A 25,800-nucleotide genomic window follows, 5' to 3' on the forward strand; every position below is an offset into this window, starting at 1 on the left:
CAAGAGTTATGCAGGTCGTGACCGTGGAGCTGATCTGAAACCAGCTGTGTCCCTGGGTCTAGACTTTTAACCAATATACTGTATTGCCTATTTCCACAGTGTTATCCTGTAATTTAAGAACTTTGGACACTCCTTCAAATTAGTTATGTACGAATACCGAACTAGATACGGAGACGGTCATGTTCTTGCCCCTAGTGATGTACACAAATAGACAAAGACCAAAACAAAGACCAAAACAAATGAACAAGACAAAAATCGAAAACACTGAATGAAACACTGCATGCTCCTTCAATGTCCTTTATTCGTTCAACACACGTTTATAAAGCTTTCACTGATGCCAGGCTCTATTCTGGTCATCAGAGACAGCAGTCCGCAAGCTCATCTCCTCATGGGTGATGGGTGCTGTAACCCTCCTGCCAGACCACTGGGGAAGATGGAGGGAACGCCTGGGCTCCTTCTGGTATTGCCCACAGTGATAGGAGGTTAGAAGGCAGACAGGATGACCTACAGCCCCCTCCCCCGCCGTGTCCAGCCTGTGTTCTTGGGATACTGTTTCCACGGAAACGGGAGCATTTCCGGAGTCCAGCTCTGTGCTTCAGATACCATTTTCTTCCAAGCATAGCTCTTCCTTTCCTCAGTGATTTCAAGAAGCTAGCATTCCTGTATATGCAAAATAAAGTTTTCATCTTTAAAAATCTTAGCTAAATTGAATAATAAAATACCCTCCCTCCAAAAAAATCCTTTAGAGAAGGGTTTTTCATATTTGTTTGTATAACCTGGGTGTGTTTTACTGCATCTTAATTATGAACAAAAGATTATAGCAAAAACTTAAGGAAGTTTAATGGTTCACTCATTAGGTTAATGTTTATTTGAAAGCTTTATGCGTGTTTTTCATCATGAAAGTAATACAAGCATAGTAAAAACAATGTGGAAATCAGAATTAAGTTAAAAAATGAAAATCTACTCACAAACACAAGCGGAGCTGACATTCTGTTGGCTATAGACGTGCGGTTTACTATCTTAAATGACTGACTGTCTTACCTTTAGTTACATGCTTACTTTTTCAGTATCTTTTTTTCTTCTCATTCAAAGCAAAGAAATACAGTGTTTTACATTTTAAAAGGAGCATCAGAATAGAATTTGGACCCTTGAATTTGGTCTTCCTTTACATTTGAAGAAGTTTACATTTTCTTAAAGAGAAGTCCATTTAAAGGTGCTGTTTGAATAATCCGAATTACCTGGCATGGGCCCCAACAGAGAGAAGCCACCCCGGGGTGTGTAGGAGAAACCCACGGAGGGGACGTGCTGTGTGATGAGGAAAAGCCGCTCAAAATGACACCCTTTCCTCAGGATTCCAAATCAAACCTGTTTTCAAATGAAATGGAATAGTTTAGAAAGAATGGATACGACTATACTGTAAGACCTGAAAAGTGGCTAGAAATAATAAAATTGTCAAGCCTGTTACAAAGTTATGCTTTTTCCAAGCCCTCAAAAAAATCTTAGATTAACTGTATTTTGTGAATATTATTTTTCTCATCAATACTACTTGCAATAATGAACACCTTTAAAAGGTTTAACTTTTAAAAGTCTCTAGGAACTTTAATTTGAAAAGATACATGCACCCCAATGTTCACAGCAGCACTGTATACAATAGCCAAGACATGGAAACAACCGAAATGTCCATCAACAGATGACTGGATAAAGTTGCAGTGTATTTATACAATGGAATACTACTCAGCCATAAAAAAGAACAAAATAACGCCATTTGCAGCAACATGGATGAACCTGGAGACTGTCATTCTAAGTAAGCCAGAAAGAGAAAGAAAAATGCCATATCACATCACTCATATGTAGAACCTAAAAAGAAGACAAATGAACTTATTTACAAAACAGAAAGACTCACAGACATAGAAAACAAACTTATGATTACTAGGAGGGAAGGGGGTGGGAAGGGATAAGTTGGGAGTTCAAGATTTGCAGATACTAATATATATCAAGTAGATAGACAACAAGTTCATACCATATAGCACAGGGAACTATATGCAATATCTTGTAATAACTTATAATAAAAAAGAATATTAAAAGGAATATATGTATGTATATGTTATGACTGAACTATTATGCTGTACACTAGAAATTGACACAGCATTGTAAACTTACTATACTTCAATTTAAAAAGCATCTGAAATGTTTGTATAAAGTAAGCTTTAAAATACAAAATGCAAGCTGAAAGTGTTGTCAATTACCTCAAAGAAAAGAGAAAGCATGATAGTACTTTCATTTGTGCTGAAAAATAATATAGAAACACACTAAATAAAAATCAATGTTGAAAAAAGTCTTGTTTTAAAATTTTCCATGAAATCACTCCAAGCAGCCAGAATACACGTTTCACACCATTTTCCAGGTTCTGCTGATAAGCCGTTCTTAGGTTTGAGAATTTTATTCAAATGTCAAAGGAATAAAAAACAGCAAAATTTCTTCAAGGAAAACAGGGAAATCCCTGAGCCATGCATGTTTCAACCTGTGAATTATCTTACGAGATAACTACATAATTATCTTATGAGAGACAGGGTCATGGAGGTCACCAGGCTTTGGGCAAGTGGGTGATGGGTTCAGGGACACTTGCTGAGCTGTGGGGAGCAGACGTGTGCACGTGTGTGTGTAAGCACGTATGTGTAGACGCACGTGTCTGTGTGCACATGTGCTGTGTCTGCACACATGCACGTGTGGCACACCTGTACAAGGCTCATGGCAAGAGGAGAGCTGGGCTCAGCGTGTGCTCACTGGGACGTACGGGGCAGTGGGACAGGGACCAGGACCGGGAGAAGAGGGCTTTCCTGCAGAGGACCATTTAGGGAGAGCCCAGGGGTGAGGACGGAGCCCCAAGGAGCCCAAGGCAGGGCCTCAGAGAAGGAGGGCCAGGCCAGTGGATGGCTGGCTCCACACCTGGAGTAGGGGACCTCCGGCAGCTCCCGCAGCACCTGCACTGTGGCTCTCTCCGTGCTGGGCTCCCCCAAGCTGGTTCGCCCTCTTCCCTCAGCCACACCAAGCACCCAGGCCTCTGCTGGGGTCAAAACTCTGCCAGCCTGCTGACCCAGGGCCAGGGCGCAGCGTGGTCACTGGGCACTCCTCTCCAGAGGTGTTCACTGGGTGACTGTCTCTCCCAAGCTTCAGGCCCCCTATCTGGCCCTTGGTTTCCAATATGCCAACCTGGGTCACTGAAGTGCCCATCACCCACTGCCCCTCTTGTGTTCCAAAGGACAGTGACCAATGAGCACCCAAGTTCCCCTGCCCAGGTCCTTGCCTCTCCCATCACATCCTCAGGACCAAAATGCCCTGCTGGCAGGAGGCTCTCCAGATGTCCAGCCCCCATCTCTTTGGTCAGCCTCTGCCCGGAACCTGCCACATGGCCTCCTAGAGTTTGCAGGGTACCCTTGGGGTGAGGAGTGGGGGACCTCAGAGAGATGGCCACGCCCGGTAAGGACAAGGAGCCACAGCGACAAGGGAGGGAGATGATGAGTGGTTTACTGAGTGCTGACCACACACCAGAACCGGTCTCATGGGACTCCCATGGGGTAGGAGCCATATGGGCCCCATGCTGTAGCTGGCAAGGTCCCCATCTGTGGAGGGATGCCACACCCACCTCCCACCACCATCCCAGATACATCCGCAAATGTGTGAACCACCCGTGCTCCCTGCTCACAATCAGCAGCCCCAGTGCCTCAGTTTCTCCACTGGATAACAAGGGCATGGGCTGGACACTGGCCTCTCAGGCTCCAGGATCTTCCAGCCTCACCTCAGTCTGTTAGAACATCCCCCAGCCTGGCCCAGCACACAGACGGGACCCAGGGCCTGTCTCCATCCCCTCCCCACCCACTCCAGGATGCCAGTGGCATCCCCAGACACCAGTCACAAAAGGCACTCTGTTGTCCTGCCCGGCCCTCTGAACAGTGCCCACCTGTGTGTCTGGGGAAGGCTGCACTGGGGAGGGAGGGGTGGCCAGGCACCCGCGGCACTGAGGGCGGCCTGCGGGGCTGGCGCGTGCGCAGGGCTGGGAGAGCCAGCAGGAGAGGCTGCCCAGGGGTCCCTGCTCACTCTGCCCACTGCAGCCTGCCCTCCCTGCTTGGGGTGTCCCATGGGCCCCCACAGATCCCCCTGGTCCATAGCAGATGAGGCGGCTAGTGATCTGGAGGCAGAGGCAGCTTTGGCAGGAGACCCCCATCACAGGCCCAGGACAGCCTGTCTGATTTAAAGAGCTCAAGGCAGCAAGGAGGGGCTGGGGAGCCCAGGCAGGCCTCCCTTCATGAGCACAGAGCCGGGTGGGGTGCTAGACCAGCCTTCCCCCCAGCCCCACAGCCGCCATCTGCCCCCAATCCCAGCCCATGCCAGCCAACCAGGCCCCCAACCCCCGGCTGACTGTGGGGCGTCCCAGGCCTGCCCTAAGAAGGCCCCTGCCCCTATTCCACTCACAGCAGAGAGGTGGGGGCAGACCAGCGAGGCATCCCCACTGGGCAGGGAGAGGGTACCTGGTGGGGCTGGGGTGCCGGCGGGGCTGGGGTGCCAGCATGGCCGCCCCCCCCTGGAAGCCCACCACACCCACCATGCCTGCCAGGCCCAGCCCCCAGGGAGGTCTTCCCCTGCCTGCATGCCTGGGCACAGGGACCCCAAGGGGAATGCGGCGGGAAGTCACCTGAACTGCCCAGGAAGAGAGAGAAAGGACCCCAGAAGGTCAACTGCTGGAGGGGTGGAGGGAGGGGCCTCGTCTGTACTGGTTCTGTGCCAGACTGCCCCATTCAGACCCTCACTCTCATTACACCTCTGTTTGCTGAGGGTCCTGTAACCCCAAACACCTGCAGGCCTTGAAGATACTTGTGTGCTCAGGTTTTTGCTCAGGCCGCGCCCTGTCCTGGGCTGCCCCAACCTCTGCCTTGCAAACACCCACCTATCCTTCAGGACACGGGGCTGCCCTAGAAAGTTCTATCTGAGCCTGCTGGGGCCTTCCAAGAGCAGACGTGCCCTCCTCCAAGCTCCCACGGCGTCCTATGCCCCCAAGCATGCACATACATCCTTGCACACATGCACCTGTGTACACACAAACACACTCTCTGGAAAGAGTCCCAGGTGAGGACAGTGAGAGTATCTGTCCCATCAGCTGGGGAATCCCGTGGGTGCAGGGAGCTCTCATGAGGACGGGAGGCTTCTGAAATTCTGGGTGTGACATAGGTCACCGCCCTCTCCTCTGCATGTTCTCCTGCTCCCAGGTCAAGCCCTTGAGCCCTGAGAAAGATGCAGCTTCCATGCCTGCCCAGCTCCTGGCCTGAGTGATGCCACACCTCACAACTGGGTCTGTTCCTGAGGTCCCCAAGAAGAGGGGCTCATCCAAGGTCACCTGTCTAAAGTCAGGGAAGGCCCCAGTCCCTGGTACCCAGAGGCAACAAGGCTCCCCAATCTGGGACTCTCCAAAACCTGTGGGGTGCCCTCTCCCCTCTCCCCGGGACAGCTAGGGTGAGGAAGGTTGACAGAGAGTGTGGGCTGGGCAGGGTTCAGGGCCACCACCAGCTAGTTGCATCTCAAGTGCCGGGCCTGGTGGGCTGGAGACAGGGCTGAGCTCTGGGGAGACGGCCAGCCCTGCAGCCAGGATCAGGGCTGCGGGGCACTTGGCTGGGACAGGCCAGGAACGGGGCACAGGCGTAAGCCAATTGGTGCCCACCTGCATGTGCGCGTGTAGGTATGGGAGGGTGTGCACAGGCAGCAGAGTGAGTCGCAGGGTGTATTTGAGTGTGTGTGAGAGTGTGTGTGCGTGTGCATCTGCTGCTGCTGAGAGAAAACCTTTCTAAAGGTGACCCCAGTGAGGGGGGACCAGGACAGTCAGGGCTTGGGCCGGGAGCAGGGACAGCAGACGGTGGAGGGCGCTCTCTCATGTCCTGAAATCACTGGCATTTCTCTGGGACAACTGGGCCTCACAAACACCTGCCCTGGGGGGCCCCTGACAGCTCCCCAGCCCTGCAAGCAAGTGGTCTGCACTGGGAGTGCCAGAATCCCGCCAACCCCAGGCCACCTGCCGACTCCGCCCAGCTCAGAGGCCTGCACCCCTGCCTGAGCCCTTTACCCCTCACTCAGACCTTCACCTGGTGCAGCTCTGACCCACCTCTGTCCGGCCTGCCACCTACTCATGCCAGCCGTGGGGCCTAGACACCCACACCCCATCATGCACCAACCACTGGCACAGCTGGACCTCAAGCCGACAGGTCACTCACTCAGCAAGTGCGTTCCTGGCCGGCCTGGTCAGGCTGCGTGCTGGGTGCTGGGCACCTGCACGGGCGCCAGTAGATCCCAAACCTCCTCACACCCACCAGCCCAGCTCTGTCTCCTCCAAGACACCTTCCCGGACTGCGTGCGTGGCCCCATGAGCTCTCCCCTCTCACCCAGCCCCCTCACCTACTTGGCCTCATTAACTGCCCCGGGTGTGTCCTGGTTCCCATGAGGAGGGGGCTTCATATCCCCTGAATTGCTGAGGCCACCCTCAATACCACCTTCACTGTCTCTTCCTTCTGCCAAAATGCTTGTCCCCAGACAGCCACGTGCACAGTGCTGTCAGGCCTCTGCTCAAGCACCACCCCAGAGAGGCTTCCGTGTACCTGCCCTGAAGGCACCTCACGCCACCGGCCACTCGGTACACTGGCTCCACTTCCTGGCCTGCGCCATGACCTGACAGTTTCACAGGGATCCATACGTTCCCACTTCCCTGTCCCTCCCCAGCGGGGATCAGAGGAGGCTGAGGTCTTGAGTGATTACTGACCATCGACAAGGCAATCCTATTAGAGAACTGCCTTGTCAATAGACAGTAATCACTGAAGGCCGGATGGGTGGGTGGATGGGTGGATAAGTGGATGGACTAGGGGGCAGGATGGGTGGATGAGTGAGTGAATGGGGGGACAGGTAGGTGGGTGGATAGCCAAGTGAGTGGATGGATAGAAGGTGGGTGGGTGGGTACCTGAGCAGGTGGACAGGTGGATGGAGGATGGATGGATGATAGTCCCAATCCTCCCTGACAACTTCCACAGTTGCTGACACACAGCACTACAGACTGGCCCCACGCCCCTTGCAGCTTCCCCCCAGCACCCATCCATCCACCTCTCTGGTCGCCTACTCATCCTGGCCTCACATTCCTCCTGCACCCTCTAACTTCCACACCTTTGCTCAAAGTGTGTTTCTGCCTAGAGAGCTTCCTCCTGTTCTCTGCCAGAAAAACATCCTTCTCTAGGGTCAGCCACTGCGGGAGCTTCCCTGACATCCCTGACACACCTCCGTCACTGCACCGCGCCCAGCAGTAGGGACTTGCCACACGTACCCCCCGGCCCACAGGCTGGCCTGGGACTGGTGGAACCAGGGATGAGAGAGGTGGGTGGTGACAATGACATGCCGCTCCTACCACACCCACCCCAATGGACACCAAACCTCTAGGGGGGAGGCCCAGCCACCACCAGGCCCATCTGGCCCATCGGGACCCCAGTCACTAAGTTCTCTCCACCCTGTCACCACAAATTCTGACCCTGCTAGCCTCTGGATGCCGCCCCCGTTATGGGGCTTTTGTACAAACTCTTCCCTGTTACTACATAGCCCCCCACCTCTCTTTTGCTTCCCTGTATCTGGGAGGACACCTGGCTCTAGGCACCCACGCAGGGCTGTGTGACTCTAAATTGCAGCCTGGTCAGTCCAGCCTGGTGCCCTGTGCCCCTGGTTCCTGCTGCTGCAGCACCTGGCCTGGGCTGGTGCTACCGCCTGACAAGGACCTAGCCCAGGGCCCCAGGAGCTCCCTCATCTGCTTCCCATCTGATCACTCGGGGCCTCACCCTGCTGTGCCAGTCCTTGCCGGTGCTCTTGCAAAGCTACACTATCTGCCTGTAACCTGGTCACTGTGGGGGGTCCGCCACACCCCTCTGGGCCCCCAACCTTGGACTTCCCTGGGAGGGGTGGGAAGCCAGCTGGGTGGGACCCTGCTGCCTCAGAGCCTGACCTGGGCAGGGAGACTGTGTAGAAAAGACGGAGTTGGGGAGTCAGTGGCCCCTGAACCTGAAGGCTGTGCCCCTCCCCTGCTGGGTCGGCCTCCCCCCAGGCCCAAGCCCCAAGGACACAAAGCGCAGATGAACTTACAGGTCAGTCTCGGCCCACAGACTACAAGTCTGGTTGGTGGTGCCCTGGGAGGGAGGGGAAGCTGTCAGGCCACATGCCTGCCCCACAAGCCCCACCCAACTGTCCCTGCAGGGCCCACCCTGTGCTGGTTACTCTGCCTACCCTGTTCCCGCAGAGACAGAGTTGGAGGAGGAGGAACTGAGACCCAGTGCAGGGAGGAGGCTGGCTCAGGCCCCCAAGCCCCGCTGTGTGGCCTTGGGCAGCTCCTGTCCCGTCTGTGAGCCGGGATGGGGAGCAGGGGCTGAAGCCCAGTTCTAGATGCCCTGGTGGCCAGTCCAGCTTAATGCAAATTGGGGTCACAGGGAGACCCTGGGGCAGGGGTCACACGTAGGGCCTCAGCAAATGCCCCTGTCCCCCAGGCTGCGGTGTGACAACAGCAGGGGTTCCCACTTTGTAAGGGAGGGAGCCAGGGCACAGGGAGGCTGAGCAAGGCCCAAGGCCACACGGCGGGTAAGGGCAGGCCTGGCTCTTCCCACGACCCTGTCCTGGGGCTCGAGGCCTGGCGCTGCCCTGTTCTGGCTGGGTAAGTGGGCAGCTCCTGGCTCTCAGCTGTTCCAAAGGGTACCATGGCTTCTGCTGCTCTGAGGAGCAGGGCATGGAGGGCCCAGGAGCTGGCGGCAGACTTGTTTCTCAGCAGAGGATAGTTCTCTCCTCCCCAAGGGAACCACCAGGCTGACAGGGCCAGGGGTGCAGTGGTGTCGGATGTGGGTTGAGTGTTGGCCCCTACATGGCCCTGCTGTGTGACCCTGGGCAAGTCCTCTGCCAGCCTCAGTGTCCCCCTACCCATCACCTGGGGGGAGAAGCAGCTCTCTCAAAAGGCTGACCTAAGGCCGAGACAGTGAGCACACTCACCACACATGGGGTCAGGCAGAGGAGACACGCACCCAGACGTGCACATGGAGAGCACTCACACTGTTCATTTGTCTCCTCATCCCGCTCCTGCCCCAGGCATGACCTGTGTGCTTGTTCTCCCACGCCCCCCAGGGACAGCACGAGTGATCAAGCTCTCACAGCTGCTGGCTGAGCACCAGGCTGAGCCTCCCCGACACCCAGCAGAGACTGGCTGCTGAGGGCCTCCAGGCCCCTCCAGCCACCCTCCTTCAGCCCTCTCCTGGGTTTTCTCCATCCTGGTCCTCTCCCCTCAGCAGTCATGACTTCATGCCCCCGAAGACCTGAGCCCCTCAGTAGCCCCAGTGCCATGGGGGACACGATGAGGGACAGCCTCTAAACACTGGGGAGCCACTGAGGAGTTAGGGATGGAGAGGCCTCACATCTGGGGCCTGCACTCCAGGTCATGCTGACGGTCTCGGGAAGAGGCTGCTTCACCCAGGCTTTTTGTCCAAAGGCCACACTTAAGGTTCCCAGATCACTCCCTCTGCAAGGGACCCTGGTGCCACCATCCTATTTATTCTCAGGGTCGCCCTGAGGCCCCTGCCCTCCCAGCAAAGCAGGGTCAGGGAGAACTGAACAAGGGCACGCAGCCTCACCAAGCACCTACTGTGGGCCAGGTTCAGGCCGGGCCAGGCACCCTGCATGTGCTGACACGGCACCCATGTACCAGGAACCAAGGAGATGGCACTGCCAAGGCCCAGCTCTGGGACCCACGCTAGACCTGGGCCACAGCCCCATGCCACCTACTCCCCAGGGGCTGGAGCAGGGGAGCTACGCTGTCTGAGGGGAGGTCACACCTGGCCGGGCAACAGGGTCCCCTATGCCTCTTGGAGCCCAGCTTCTCTGTGGCCCCAGGGAGCAGACCCACCTCCTGGGGTGAGAATGAGGACTGCGCAGATCCCAGAGGGTGGGCTCTGGAACAGAAGGGCCCGGTTCACATGGTGGCCCTGCCACCCACCGCCGTGGGCCCGTCAAGTACATCCCACCCTGGCCTCACACCCATCATCTGAGGATGGACTGATGCCTGAAATGGTGGGAGATGACAGGTGTGGGCACATTGCTGGGATCAGAGTTGATCCCAGGGAACCCACTTTGATGGCCAGCAGGTGCAGTGTCCAGGTGCTCTGTTCTGGGGAGGGTGGCTGGAGAGGTGCAGAATCCCCTCCCAGCGGTCCCCGTGCCTGTGATGGCCTGAAGAATGAACTGGAGGCTAGGAAGGGACACCCCTAACTCCCTCAATTTGGAAGGCGGGGCTCCTTCTCCCTGTGGAGTTATGTAGAAACCGAGAACTCTACACCCCCCACACCCTTGTAGAAACTTCTCCTCTCCTCTCACAGAGCCCGCCTTCCCACGGTCCCACTTTCCCCTGAACCCAGAGGCAGAGTCACTCTGCCAGACAAGGGACGGGTAGGAAGGGTGGCTCCAACCTTACTGCGGTGGGCGTGCACTGTGCTTGACCCCCTGAGCTCCGAGCTGTGCAGCAGAGGCCCAGGGAGGACTTGCCTGGGAAGGCCACAGGGCAGGGACAGGGCTGAGCTCTGCATGGACCCTGACTCTGGGGGGCCGAGGGGCTAGTTCTGAGCCCCGTCCTGGGTCTGGGCGTGATGCCTTGTGATCCCACAAGGGAGGCCTCTCTGCTCTCATTGTTCAGATGGGAAGACGCGAGCCTGCCCACGGGAAGTGATGCCCTGCTTCCCCCATTGAGGAGGGGGCCAAGTGGGACTGGGCCCCACACTCTTCAAAGAAGATTGCTCCCCTCAAGGGTGGCTCTCTGGGGAGCATCCTGGGCAAGAGAGTCCTGACTACCCCCTACTCCTGCTCTGTGCTGGTCACCTCAGTACACAGAAGCCTTGAGTCTCAGTCCACCCAGGAACCAAATGCTCACCACAGGTACAGCAGAGACAACTGAGGCTCAAAGAGGGGTGGTCCAGACAGCCAGGAGGGTCTGCCCTGGAGACGGCGTGGAGGCCCAAGTCTCAGAAGACAGGTGAAGCCAGGGTCTCAAGGATACTGCACAAATAGGACTTCACTTTGAACTGGGAATGTCATGGAAGAACCCTGGGGGCTGGGGTGCAGGAGTAGGGGAGCAGACCAGGGCTCGGGGGAAGGCGGGGAGCCCCAGGACTGCCTCCATGCCCTCAGGACAGGGCAGGTGAGCGACTCTGAAGGTATGAAAGCCGAGGCTGCCCAGATAAGGGGCCTTCATCACTGCCACTTCGCTCGGGTGACCTCAACAGCCCCATGACCATGCCCATTTGGCAGATGCAGCCAGAGAGGCCAAGTTATCCCCCAGGCTGACAAGGAGAGGAGCTGGGATCAAACTGGCAGTGGGTGGGAGGGAGGATGCCACTTGGTTCCAAGGCAACTGCTGCAGAGCTCAGTCTTTCAGGACAGACTCAGGTAAGGCCTCAGCTGCTAAAACACCCATTATTTCAACGCTGGTTACCTTGGTGAGCCAGGTGGTTAGGATGTGGTGGGAGGAGGGGGCGGAGAGGCGTCAGATCAGGAGAGGCCAGGCAGGGGGCCACCGGCTCAGAGGACAGACTGCCCCCCAGGCCTAGACATGACCCTAGTCACACACTGAGCCTTGATCTCATCACAGACTGATCTCTGATTGTGGAAACAGGGTGCTGGGCCCCCATCACAGACGAGCCCTGATCCTGGTCACACACCACCCCCAGACCTTGGGCACGCTCCCACCATGGAGGGACACTCAGCTACTGGTGGCTGCTCTGCATCACGTACTGAGGCCTGATCCCAGACACACACTGCCCCCAGACCTTGGCCGTGCTCCCACCATGGAGGGACACTCAGTAAGTGGTGGCTGCTATTTCTGCTATCGTTGTTGTATCTTTAACGTGTGTCCCACTCACAGGTCACACCTGACAAATGGTATTCAGACTACTGCATTCACAATGGAGGACTGTCCGCAAGAACTCCTGGGCCCCACGGTGCTGGGCAGAGGCTCTCAGGACCCCCTTTGCTGGGTGGCCACAGGGCTCCTGGGCTGGATGGGGTTTGAGGGAGCAGCAGAGGAATGGGCAAGGCTGGGGTGTGGGCTGCCTCTCTAGGCCCAGATGGAAGCAGCCATTCTTCCCTGGCTCAATGCCCTCACTGTCTGGAAGCCTCATTTCCACCTCACTGGATGAATGGAGCCAAATAATGGTGGCCAGGCAGCCTTGTCTACCAAGGAGAGAGGGCACATGGTGAGGGGGCTCCCAGCCTCCTTCCCACCCTGGCGCCCCAGGTAGCCGGGATGAGGGTGCTGGGAGAGGCCCGCATCCTGCTAGGCCTTCCTGCTCCCTGGGCAGAACTCTCCCCAGCCCAGCAGGTGGGGCGGCAGAGGCAGTGGGTCAGCCCCTGTCCATTCCTGCCCTGCCCTCGCCCACCAGGCCTGTTGCCCAGGCATCCAGGGTGTGCTCCAGAGCCTCTGAAGTTAGGGCTTGTCCTGGGGTACAGGGACTCCTCCTCAGATCCCTGCATGGATGTGCAAATGAGGACCACAGGGGACAGGACAGCTCTCTGAATTCCCCCCCACAGTTCCCAGAACCCCCTACCCCCAGCACCCATGGGTCCTGACCTGGCCCATCTGGCCAGGGGTAGGAAAACACAGAGAGACTACCAGGAGAGGGAGAGGGAGATGAAGCTGAGAGGCTGGGGGAGCGGGAGGGTAGTTGCAGAGGGGCCATCAGCCAGTGGCGGAGGTGGAGGAGAGGGTACAGTTGTTCTGGCCCATGAAACACTTCCCAACCAGATGCGTGACGGGGCCATGTGGCGTTTGGACAGGCCAGGAGGGGGCAGGGCTGAAAATGGGCCATGGGTTGGCCTTGGCCTCCCGCTGGCTCCCAGCTGGGCTACGGATGGAGGGACACGTAACAAAGCCTCTCCTAACCAGGGTGAGGGGCGAAGATCCCTGGCACATGCTCAGCGGGAAGAACTGGGGCCGGGCACCTGCCTAGCTCAGCTGTGTGTCTTCTGAATGACTGCTGGACCTCTCTGGTCTGCATGCCACCCCACCCTGACACACAACCATACACACACACCCCCTCCCAGTAGAGTGCAGTGCAGGAGACACCCCAGGCAGGACCACCAGGTGACAAGAGCAGGCTCTGCCCTCTGTCTCCCCTTTACAAGCTGTGTGATCCTGGCTGCTGCCTTAACCTCTTTGTGCCTTGTTCCGCTACATAAATATTAATCCAGGGCCTCCTGTGTGCCAGGTTTCATCAGCCAGCAGGGCAAACTCCTCTGCCTGTTGGCGGGTACACCGTGACAGGACAGAGAATAAAGACACAGGAATTATCCAGTGTTAACAGGCGATGCCATGTGGGAAGAGAAAAAGAGACAGGGTGTGGTGAGAGTGAGGCTGGGGCTGCTGCCACTTGAAGCAGCATGGTCGGGGGTCAGGATGGCCAGGGCACAAGCAAGCTGAGGGAGGGAGCCCTCTGGGCATGTGGGGAAGGGTGTTCCAGCCCAAGGAATAGCCTGTGCAAAGGCCCTGCGCAGGTGGCTGCCTCGCTGAGGAGCCAACCTTGGGCTGCTGGGAGAAGTAAACTGGTTGACAGCTGGTGCTTCCTGCAAAAAGAAGACACTCAGACGTGGCTGCTGTCGCCACCCTCACGATGATTTTCACTCCCAGAGCATCAAGGCCTTTGGAGTCACAGGCACGCACATGGGGGTCTGAGCTACCCCTGGGCCTGAGGGACCGTGTCCTGTCTTGTAGCTCAGCTTCCAGCTTCACATCATGGCAGCCCCAGCCCTCCGTCCCTGCAAGCCATCTTCCCCCAAGGCCCACAGCCCTGCCACACAGCCTCGACATGTGCTTTGTCACAACTGCTGAAATCGGCCTACACACGCACTCACACACAGTGGATGTGAGTACGTCCCACCCTCACACACAAGCACAGAAGAACGCAATGCACACACGCACATACTGACATGCTAGAAGGGGGCAGGCGGGACCATGTGCACACACTTGCCCCATGCACTGAACACATGCACACACACCCCTTGTGCACACTCCACCCTGAAGGAAGAAGGAAAGCTGACCTCCACCTTGCCCAGCCCGAAGATCTGCCCTCAGGCCTCCCACCCCAGTGTTGGGGGCCGTGATACACAGATGCACAATCGAGATTTTCTGATGTTTCCTGGATGCCACACCTACAACTTCCTCCCAGGGTTCTGGCCACCTCTTTCCTCCTTTTCTGATTCTCTCTGGCACCTCGCTGCTTCAACCCATTTCTCATCTGGGTACTCGGACGGGGGCCATGAATAGAAACAGGTCCAGGATAACCAGCCTCCTTTGTAACTTCCCTTAGCTTATTCTGTGCCTCTACAGATGCTATTCTGTGGGATCCATGAGTGCCACTGGCTCAGGAGAGGCCAAGGGCCCTGGATCACATCACCTGGTCCCATGATGACCTGCTGGCAGGAAAGCCCAGCCCAGACTGGCCCCTGCTGCCCTCCCTGCCCTGGCTAAGGCGCCAGCCTCCCGCAACATCCTGGGCTTCCTGCAAAGGGGGGCTCCCCTCCAAGTGTCTGCAGGGCTCCCTACCTGCCCTGCTGCCATGGAGGCCCACCGGGGGTCCCAGTCCACAGATCATGCCCTCCTGGACAGGTACCCCGCTCACCAAGGAAACCAAACGGCTAAGAAAAGTGGACTGTGCCCCAGCCCCTCCTTGCTGGGACCCGCCCAGCACACTGGGACACCCGCCTTTCCCTCTGACGGCCACAAGGCTTCCCCGCACATCTTCCAGAATCTTAAACACCTGAGCAAGTCAGCCCGACTCCAGATGACACGCAGCCCCGACACCAGGGACCCCCTCACCCCACACCTGACACCTACTTCTTGTGTTTGGGTGTTAGCACCTCCTCCCTCCCCCAACCTGGAAAGCAGCTCCAGGACACAAAGGACCTTCCTTGTGCCTCTTCACTGCACCTCGTCCCTGGAGCAGAACACCTCCCAGGAGCTGGGGAACTAGCTGTAGGATGAGAATTTGTGCGGCCACAACACATGCAACCCCCAAACTGCATCTCCTGACCACACATCCCGAAGGCCGACTCTCCTCATTTTGCCCCCATGTCCCAGGAGGCCCCTGCAGACCCTGGCCACAGGCCGCGGCAGCCTGCTGGTCTGGCAGAATCGTCCTACCTGCAGAAGTGAAAGGACCTTCCCCAGCCGGAAATGCAAAACTCCCTCATCCTGGGAGAAACCAGACCCATGCTGCCCTGCACACTCAGCAAGCACCTCCCAGTGTGCAGCACCATGGCCGGCCCTGGGGACCACAGGCAGGCACCCCAGGTCCCTATTCTCATAGTGCAATTGGCTTCTCCGAGGGAGCCCTCAGGGACGGGTGGCCAGGGCAGGCCTGAAGAGAAGACCCTCTCCCCCGTGCCCTCTCCCCAACAGTCACTTACCTGAGCGCATCCCCGCCCCATCCTGGGTCAGGCTGCTGAGGCAGTTCTCAGGGCCACCAGTCACGTCACGGGGGTTGTGGTTGCCCATGACCAGCTGTTCCACGGAGAAGTTGTCGCTGGGGTGGGAGGGCCTGGTGTCATCATCCAGTGGCAGCTGATGTCTCTTGATCTGCAGGAACTGCTTGCCGGCCTGCAGGAAGGCCAGCGGCCCCGAGGAATCGCAGAGCCTCAGCACCTCATCACAGCCCTCCAGGCCCAGGTAGCTGGGTGTGGACTCCAGGAAGGATTCCAACTGGTAGATTCCAACACAGGCGGGGCTGCTGCAGGCGGGCACCGTGGCCACTTTCATGCAGAGCTTGTAGCGGGGCAGGTTCGGGTTGCACAGGGTCCAGGAGCAGCGTGAAGCACTGGCAGAGAACTCAGTGGCCACCCAAGAAGTACCTGAAGAACTTGCCTTGCACCAGCATGGGGTACGGCCCACCCCAGGACGCACATCTGTCTCTGAGGCCACACTTGGCTGGCACCCAAGCAGCAGCAGCAGCGGATGGAAAACCCACAGGGCGCCCAGGGCAGTGGCCTGGCCCCTCATCCTAGCTGGTGGGGCCGCCAGGGTTCCACGGGCTGAGCAGGCAGGCGTGGGCCAGGCCTTGACATGCCAGGGTCTGGCAGCGAGTAGGGCCAGGCTGGGCTCGGGCCAGGTTGTAGAGCTCTGAGCGGAGGCAGGAAGAAAGAGGGCTTCAGGCGACCAAGGGGCAGCAGTGGCTCCTAACATCCGGGGCCTGGACGCCAGCCTGGGGCTGCCAGCAGCGGCTGGAAGAGAAAGCAGAAAAGAGCACTATCAGCCCCGTGGGGAGGCTGGGACTCGAGCATGCTGGGGGCAGTGACAACCCCGAGCTTGGGGCCCTCACATAGGACACAGGCCTGCTCTCGAACACCTGCTCTATGCACCTGTCACCTGCCAGTATGTTCACCTGCAAGGGCTGGAGGGGCAGGAAGCCAGGGGCCCAGGCACAACCTCTCCCACATAGGCCTGGGTGGGAGAAGTGGGCAGCCCCGGCCAGGGCCGCGGGCCACATAGGCCTCGGCTGTGCCCATCTGGACAGACTGGCATGGCCCCTCTGCTCTGGGCCTGCCTGCAAGCCCCATGGTAACCATGGGGGTCATTCCCATTCTGGGCCTCTGTGGCCTCTCTGACCTCACCCCTCCCCAACCCCATCTTTCAGGGAAGGATCTGTAAACCCAGCCAGAGAGGATGCAGGACAGAGGAGCAGAGGAGAAATGTCATTCCAGCCATCCCACAGCCTCCCTGCAGCTCCACTCTCTGAACCTCAGCCCATGTGGGTGCAAACTCCCCTCCCATCTCTGCCTCCTCACATAAAAAAATGACCTATTCATTGGGGGATGAAGGTAGGGTCATACCCAGGTCTCTGGCTGTGACTTTGACATCCAACTGCCTCCTCTCAGTGCCCCCCAACCCTGCCCCCTGTCACAGGGCCACACAGGTGCCCACATCAGCCTCCCATCTGCAATCCTGCCAGAAAGCTCCCTTCCTCCTTTATCCCCCACCCAGATTCTCCAGCAGCCACTGGGTCCAGGCTTCTGCCTGGACTGACCCCTGCATACTCCCTTGGCAAGGTCAGCAAGGCTGCACTCCCCCATTTCATGGTGAGGAAACCGAGGCTGACAAAGTCACAGTAAGGAGGCTTGAGTACCCACACCTGAACCCCACAGACTGACCCCCATCTCGTGCCCCTGGGGTCACCTGCCCTGCTCGAGGAGAGGGTGCCGGCTGTGTGACACCCACTCACACCCAGGGGAGGGGGCAGCTCTTGGCCCAAGTGAGCGGGGACGCAGTAGAGCTGTCCTGGCCTCAGGAAGCCAGCACCGCCCTTCCTCGATTCGCCCCCACGTGAACCCTGGGAAGTTCCTTCTGCCTACGAGCCTCAGTTTTCCTACCCTTCCCAAAGCCCCTGGCTGGCCACCACCCCACACAGCAGCAAGGCCAGTGGGCAGAGGAGGGAGACTGCAGTCTGTGCCCCAGAGCTGGCCCACAGCTGGTGGTGTTGGCACCTCTGCTCTGCAGACCATGCACGCACTGGCCGCCTGCCCACAGGGACTCCTTGCTTCTTGCTGCCTGGGCCCAGCTGGCCAGCGACGTAAGGTTGGTCACTGCTCTGCAGTCCCCTCCTAGCGTCTGTCCTGACAGGTCTGTAGGCACGGCAAGAGCTGGAAGTGGGCGGCCTCCGGCTCTGGGCCAGCCGGGCCAGGACGGCTGGACTTGAGCTGCCCCTCTCACGGCTGTGTGGGCTCAGGCCCGTCCCTCACCTCTCAGCCTCAGTGTCCCCATATGTAAGGTGGGAGTGAGGCTTCACGCACTCAGCATAAGCGTTAAGAGCTGGACCTGCTGGTCCAGAGATGGAGCAGGAGGGGACCTCAGGGGGAGAAAGGCTGGTTGGGGATGCTGGCTCACCAGGGGCGGCCCTGTGGGGGCTCTTCAGTGGCAAATGTTCATGTCCTCTGAGGAGGCAACTTGCCAACTCCTCATGCTGCCCCTCCGAGCAGTACTGGGCACACCTGCACTTGGCCCCTATCACTGGGAAGCCCGTTCTCCTGCCCTGCCTCTGGACCACTCTGGGGACAGTCTTGGTGGTGGGCAGAGCCACCTGCCCTGGCCTCCTAATCAACATCTGGGGACACAGACCGGGGCCAAGGTCCCACGGCCAATCCCACACCTGGGAAGGTGCCCACCCGGCCTGGTGGCAGGGTGGCAGTGGGACCTGAAATCTCTCCTGAGCCTCAGCCCCAGCTGCAGCACGCCCTCCCCTGCACCCAACTTGGGACCTAATGCAGCCACCAGCCACCAGCCCCCAACCCAGGGCCCCAGCCCCGGAACGGACCCTCTCTGATGTCCTGGAGAACCCCAGCAGAAAGTCTGACCACAGTCCAGTGCCTCCCCCAACACCACCCTATGTGACAGCCGCTTCACTCTGTCCTGTCCCCACTGACTAGGGGTCAAGGCTATTTCAAAACAAAGCACCTTCCCCCTCAGTGTACAGACTGAGATGGTCCAGGCTGGGCCCATACCCTCCCCTCCTCATTCCAGCCCCTGGCAGCCCACACCACAGCCCTCATATCTGGAAAGCAAGTATGGCCCAGAGTGGACGCTCAGATTGTGTGCTGGGGGTGACAAGGTGGTGGAGGCAGATGATGGCAGGGCTGCCTCCACCACACTGTGCACTCGTGGGCCTGGAGGGAAGAGCAGGGCTCACAGTGGGAGGGGACCACCACTGGGCTCCATCCTGTGCTGGGCGCTGGGTCCCTGCAGCAGCAGTCCTGGGGGCACCTGCTGCAGCTCCACTTTGCAGACAGGCACTTGGGGCCACAGAAGAGCAACCCTGGGGGGAACTCCCAGGTCCTGGGCGCCCAAGACTGGATCCAAGCCCAGGTCTGTCGGACAAAGTCCCTGCCCTCTGCACGGCCTGGCACTGCCCCAGGACAGGCAGAACCGATCTAAATCCTGCCCCTGTCCCAGGGCCCACGGGAGCCGGACTGAGTTAAGGCCCTCCCAGCATCCCTGTGGGCCGGCCTCGTCTGCACCAGCTCATGCCTCTCTTCAGCGCATGTTGGGGGAGCCAGGCCCACCCCATGTCCTACACAGAGGGCAAGAGGGGGCAGTGAGCATTAGAAGCAGGACAGCACCCCAATCAGAACTGCCCCTCGGAGAGCCCACCCTGGCTGCACAGGGGGGCAGGCCTTCAGGGAGGAAGGAAGCAGGGGAAAGATGCTCGGGATACAGGAGAGAGAACCTCAGCCCCAGCTGGGCTGTGGGGCCTGGGGAGGGCGATTCTGGCCTGGACCCTGAGGAGGGGAGGTACCAGCGCGGAGGGAGTTTAGGGGCAGGTCAGGGCAAAGCCCCATCAGGCAGCCACACCCTGAGGCTCTGGAGTGAGACTTCAGCTGCTCTTGGGGCCAGAAGACAGCCCAGAAGAGCCCACCCATGAAGCTCTCAAAAGGGTTCCTTGGAGCCCTGGGACTCCACAGCGGGGACCGTCCTCTAGAACTTGAACCGCTCCACACCCTGGGCTTTGGGGGTAGGCTCTGCTGGCCAGAAGGCAGTCCCGCTATGAGTCTGAGCACCACGGAACTGGCCCGCTCTGTCTTCTGGCTGGATCTCGGGGCAGAGCTGGGCAGGGGCCTAGGCTGCCAGCATGGACAGCTCCTGCACCCTCCCACCTCCCAGACCTGCCAATGCCCTGCATCTCTGCTCCTCAGAAGAACCCTCTATACGCTGCTCCATTCACCTCCTCCTCACCTGCCAAGGACAAGTACTACCAGCACGCTGCCCGGGGAGGTGGGGGGAGCTGACCTTCACCTTGCCCAGCCCGAAGATCTGCCCTCCTGGTCTCCCACTCCAGCACTGGGGGCCCTGAAAAATGGTTTTATTTTGTTGGTTTCCTGGACACCACACCTGCCCCCCCTTCCCAGGGCTCTGGCCACTTATTCCCTCCTCTCCTGAGCCTCGGCTTTGGGGCTATGAACAAAATCAGGTCCAGGATAACCGGCTTCCTTTGTAACCCCACGTAGCTTGCTTGGTGCCTCTCCAGAGGCTATTTTGTGGAATCCATGAGCCCCACTAGCTCAGGAGAGGCCAAGAGCCCTGGACCTCGTCACCTGGCCCTGCGATGACCCACTGGCATGAAAGCCCAGCCCAGCCTGGCCCCTGCCACCCTCCCTGCCCTGGCTGCAGCCCCAGCCTCCCGTGACTCCCTGGGCTTCCTGCAAGGAGGGCTCCCCTCCAAGGGTCTGCAAGGCCCCTTGCCTGCCCTGCTGCCACGGAGCCCGGCCCAGTGTCCCAGCACACTAGTCGTGCCCTCCTGTGCGGGTGGCCTGCTCACCAAGGAAACCAAACTGGTAAGAAGGTGAACCATGCCCCAACCCCTCCCACCGGGTTCCCACCCAGCACAGATGCATCCCCCGCCTTTGTCACCGAAGCTCACAAGGCTTGCCTGCATATCTCCTGGAATCTTGAACATGGCCCCCTGACCAAATGAGCCCCCAACTCTGGGTGACACACAGCCCGACACCAGGCAACCCCCTCACCCCACACCTAACACTTGCTTCTTGTGTTTGGGTGTTATTGCCTCCTCCCTCCCCTGACCCGAAAAGCAGCTCAGGACACAAAGGATTTTCCTTGTGCCTCTTACTGCACCTCGACCCTGGCACCAGAACACCTCCCAGGAGCTGGGTAACTAACAAGCCGCGGGGTAAGGATTTGTGAGGCCACAACAAGCGCAACCCCCAAACTGCACCTCCTGACCACACTTCCCGACAGCCCACTCTCATTTTCCTCCCATGTCCAGGAGGCCCCTGCAGACCCTGCCACAGGCCGCGGCAGCCTGCTGGCCCATTAGAACCATCCTACCTGCAGAAGAGGAGGGGCCTTCCTCCAGCCAGAAATGAAACACTCCCTCATCGTGGGAGAAACCAGACCCATCCTGCCCTGCACACTCAGCAAGCACCTCCTAGTGTGCCGGCACCACGCCTGGCCCTGGGGGCCACAGGCAGGCACCCCAGGTCCCTATCCTCTCAGTGAGCCTGCAGAGAACATTTCTCAGTGCAACTGGCTTCCCAAGGGAGCCCTCAGGGATGGGTGGCTGGGGCAGCCCTGCAGAGGAGACCCTCTCCTCATTCCCTCTGCCCAGAATGCTGCTCTCTGGGCCTCTCCCCAATGGTCACTCACCTGAGCGCATCCCTGCCCCATCCTGGGTCAGGCTGCTGAGGCAGTTCTCAGGACCACCAGCCACGTCACGGGGGTTGTGGTTGCCCATGACCAGCTGTTCCACGGAGAAGCTGTTGCTGGGGTGGGAGGGCCCCGCCCTGGAGCCCAGGATCATCGTTCTGTGGCAGCAGCTGTCCCTTCATCTGCAGGAACTGCTTGCCGGCCTGCAGGAAGGCCAGCGGCCCCGAGGAATCGCAGAGCCTCAGCACCTCATCACAGCCCTCCAGGCCCAGGTAGCTGGGTGTGGACTCCAGGAAGGATTCCAACTGGTAGATTCCAACACAGGCGGGGCTGCTGCAGGCGGGCACCGTGGCCACTTTCATGCAGAGCTTGTAGCGGGGCAGGTTCGGGTTGCACAGGGTCCAGGAGCAGCGTGAAGCACTGGCAGAGAACTCAGTGGCCACCCAAGAAGTACCTGAAGAACTTGCCCTGCACCAGCATGGGGCACGGAACACCCCAGGATGCACATCCATCCTGAGGCCACACTTGGCTGGTGCCCAAGCAGCAGCAGCATTAGCGGATGGAAAACCCATAGGGCACCCAGGGCAGCGGCCTGGCCCCTCATCCTAGCTGGTGGGGCCGCCAGGGTTCCACGGGCTGAATAGGCATGCGCGGGCCAGGCCCTGACATGCCAGGGTCCGGCGGTGAGCGGGGCCAGGCCGGGCTGGGGTCAGGGCGCAGGGGCTCTGAGCGGAGGCAGGAGGAGGAGACGGCTTCAGGAGACTGAAGGGGCAGCAGTGGCTTCTAACATCCGGGGCCCTGACCCCGGCCTGTGGCTGCCAGCAGCAGCTGGAAGAGAAAGCAGAAAAGCGGACTGTGGTGGGGAGTCTCGGACTCGGGCTGCTGGGGGCAGTGACAACCCCGGGCTTTGGGCCCTGAAACAGGCCTCGGCCTTGCTCTCAGGCAACTGCTCTCTGTACCTGTCTGTCTGCCACCTGCCAGTGTGTCCAAGGGAGCAGGGAGCCAGGGGTCTGGGCACATTCTTCCCAATCTATGCGTGGGTGGGAGCAGTGGGCAGCCCCGTCCAGGATCGTAGGCCACAGGGTTCTCGGTTGTGCCCAGCTCGACAGACCGCCATGGGCCCCCGGGCTCTGGGCCCGCCTGCACGCCCCATGGTGGCCATAGAGATCATTCCCACTCTGGGCCTCTCTGACCTCACCCCTCCCCAACCCCATCTTTCAGGGAAGGATCTGCAAACCCAGCCAGAGGGGATGCAGGACAGGGAAGCAGAGGAGAAAGGTCATTCCAGCCATCCCCCAGCCTCCCTGCAGCCCCACCCTCTCAACTAAGCCCATGCAGGTGCAGAGACCCCTCCCATCTCTACCTCCTCACAGCAGGAGTGACTGGTTCTTTGGGGGATGAGGGTGGGGTCAGACCTCAGTCTCTGTCTGTGACTTTTGACATCCAACTGCCTCCTCTCTGTCCCCACCCACCCTGCTGCCAGTCACAGGGCCCCTCAAGTGCTCCCTTCAGCTGCCCACCTGAGCTCCTGCCAGGAAGCTTCCCTCCCTTCTACCTGTTCCCAGATTCATTTACACACACATTCACTTTCATTTGGAAACAGGAGAAAAAGAGGAAAGAGTATCCAGGCAATGCCTGTGCTAAGGCTCCTGAGCTGCCATTCAGCTTGTAAGTCCTGGCACAACAGGACTAACATCAGCACCTACAAGTAACAGCTTGTTTTCTCCTTTAATATTTTTATGCTATTCCTTTTTCTACATTTATCAAGTTGACTTGAATAGCTGTGAACCTTGATTAATAACAACGATGGGCATGTGCTGCTTCTGATTTTACTGGAATAAATGGAGATGAAATTTATCACAGCAATGGAGCCCATGCACCACGGAGTATCTGGGTTTAATCTCAGCTGCTAGCACTTACCAGGTACGAACGCAGGCAGGTAATTTAATACGAGTCTCCCTTTGCTCATTTATACAACAGTGGATGATTAAAGAAAGCCGACTCTTGCCTCCTCTACACCATTGGTCTTACCGGAATGCTTTCTTCCAGGCGGCAGCACCCCAGGCCTGGCAGCATCTCTACAACTTGGCTGGTGCTGAATGGACACAGCAGCTCAGAGAACGGCTCTGTGACAAGGGGAGACATTTGCAGCAATTGTTGATTTACATGGAGATCTTCTCTGAAAACAAAAAAGGCAAGAGAGCAGCATTATGTAATCACATCTATAATTAAGGCTACAGGTAAAAAGTGTTACTTTGAAACCAAGACCACTTATTGGCCAGGTAACAGTGCGAATTACATCAGAGACCTTCTAAATCATGGTATTTCTCACTTTAAATGGAAAAACAATGTTCAGTAACAATATTCAGTGGTGGTGCCTCTAAGTCATACTCACACTACACGGTTAATCTTCTATAAAATGAATCTAACGGTATAGTTCCCTTGCCTAAAAGCCTTTAGTCATTCTCCAGTACACAGAAGACTCAGTATATTATTTCTTAGCTTTACATATTAAGTTGTTCACTGTAAGCCCCGAAACCCTATTTTCCAGTCTCTATACTTCTAATTCTTCCCCTCGACACACCATTTATAGCTTAACCTTCTGCTATCGTCCCCACCACGTCACCCTCTGAATATGCGTGCTGCTTTGTCCCTTTAACTCTCTACACACCCAGGACCCTTTATCTACAACTCCCTTCTTAATTCTCTGCCTAGAAAACTGACACCAACTATTTAAGCCCAGTTCACGCGTATCTGGGAACTCCTGTCTGGCTCTCTCACAGTCTATCCCTCTCTCCTCTTGTTCCTGCAACACTTTTTCCCATATGTCTGGTGGAGAGCTTTTAACACTATACTATGTTTATACAAGTGCTTCTCTGCTTCATATGAAAAAATTAAAGAAAACACTGTACACTTACCTGTGCCCCCAGAGCCTACCGTACTGTGGTGCATGGGGGGCCACAGTCGTGCAAAATGAAATGTGTGAATGAATGAACTCCGTATCTCTGTCTCTTATGCCAGCTGCCCCCCACTCACGCTCTGGTTTCCATCCTGTGTACGTGTCTCCTACAACTATTATTGCTACATGGGGACCCTGGGTTGTGCTACGTGTCCCTGTCACTGTCCTGTTCCCCATCTCTGTCACTCGTGGCCATAATGGTAGTGAGCAAAGCACCTGCCCAGCAGTGCTGTGGTGGTGACGAGGGGAACGCTAGCTCCATGACACAGTACTTCCAACTGGGCATCTCACTACTCAACATTAATACAGCTGTATTCTAGGGAAGATTTCCCAAGAAAAATTCTACTCATCATTAACCCTTTCTGAGGATGACAGAAGTCTGAACAAATAACATGAAACCCAAAGAGAACACCATTACAGCTACTACAGAAAGGGGGGGGCGGCCCTCTGTGGTGACGATGTCCAGGGTGAGTGCAGGTTACAGCTCCATAAATGTCTCTGTGATGTTAGTGTTTCTTATGCACAAAGATGAACACCCTCATGTCCAGACTCAGAGATCCACAACTGCTCCCAAATACACACACACACACAATGTGTAGAAACTGCTATTAAAAGGAACTATCAACTGAAGAAATAATCACAATCAAAAGTTCTTAAGTGCAGGTTCAATAACTGTCTCTCCATTAGATGTTTCTTCCCAATATATTCTGCAAAACTTACCTGAAGTTTTTTACTGACTGTTTCAATCTGTTCAGAAAAGTGAGTGGAAACCAGCTCTGCAGCTTTACCAGGCTTCAGGGACACAAGTTCCTGGAATGAAAGACAAAGATAAAATGATCTTTAATGCTAAATTTAAATACAATTTCCACAGATGTGAAGCATGAGCACCTACTTCAAAATTTTCATGAGCTTCTACACTGCCTTTCAGGAGACCTCAATACAGGGCCTCAATTTTACTTAATGGCATATGGCAAATCAGCAAAATTTTAAAAGTACCATTCAAAATATCAGATTTTGATATAAAACCCATCTCAGAATTCTTAGAAAATGAAAGCACTAAACATTTAGGATTTAGGCGATGACACCTACAAGATGAAAAGGAAAACACACCTCCCCGAACTCCCCTCAGTGAATTTCACCCTTGATATCAAAGTAGTAACTTCAAAGAAATGAAAACAAGAATAGAGTTGTGATTTTTCTGACTAAATTCTGAAATTTTACTTCTGATGCCTGGTGGACTTTGAAATCAGAAGTGTCTTAAGAAACTAACATGTTCTATTCAGTAAAAAATTCACAGGAGAGTCAATCACAACTTGTCTTCACCTTTGAGGGTCAATAGCACACCCTTTTCTGACTACTTAAATAACTGTGAAATTGCACATGGGATTTGCTGATGAGACTTAAGACACCTGTCCCACACACCCACCAAAACATTGGTGTTGGCATTCTACTGATGACACCCTTCTCACTGGACCTGACCAATACTCTGTCTCCCAGACCATCACAGCTGTGAATAAACACCTCACTGAGAGGGAATGGACACCTGCATAAGGTATACGTCCTTCCCAGTCTGTTAAATGCAGGGGATACATCTGGAATTCAG

At 56.9% G+C, this 25,800-nt stretch overlaps 1 protein-coding gene across 2 annotated transcripts; it reads right to left on the reverse strand.

Moving 5' to 3' along the window:
• Positions 1-283: 283 nt before the first annotated feature.
• Positions 284-21,534, reverse strand: LOC141575568 (adhesion G protein-coupled receptor B1-like). 2 transcript variants are annotated; one of them, XM_074355064.1, is made up of 4 exons: positions 21,239-21,534; positions 15,499-16,308; positions 1,239-1,365; positions 284-660 (listed from the first exon to the last, which is right to left on the reverse strand). In XM_074355064.1, the coding sequence occupies exons 1-3, from the start codon at positions 21,390-21,392 to the stop codon at positions 1,328-1,330; spliced, it is 1,002 nt and encodes a 333-aa protein (XP_074211165.1). In that variant the 5' UTR covers positions 21,393-21,534; the 3' UTR covers positions 284-660; positions 1,239-1,327. The 2 variants fall into 2 exon arrangements, with proteins under 2 accessions (XP_074211165.1, XP_074211166.1); XM_074355065.1 differs by lacking the exon at positions 21,239-21,534 and adding an exon at positions 19,811-19,943.
• Between the last annotated feature and the right edge of the window lie 4,266 nt (positions 21,535-25,800).

This window comes from Camelus bactrianus, chromosome 29 (genome assembly GCF_048773025.1).
Source record: "Camelus bactrianus isolate YW-2024 breed Bactrian camel chromosome 29, ASM4877302v1, whole genome shotgun sequence".
Classification (NCBI taxonomy): Eukaryota; Metazoa; Chordata; class Mammalia; order Artiodactyla; family Camelidae; genus Camelus; species Camelus bactrianus.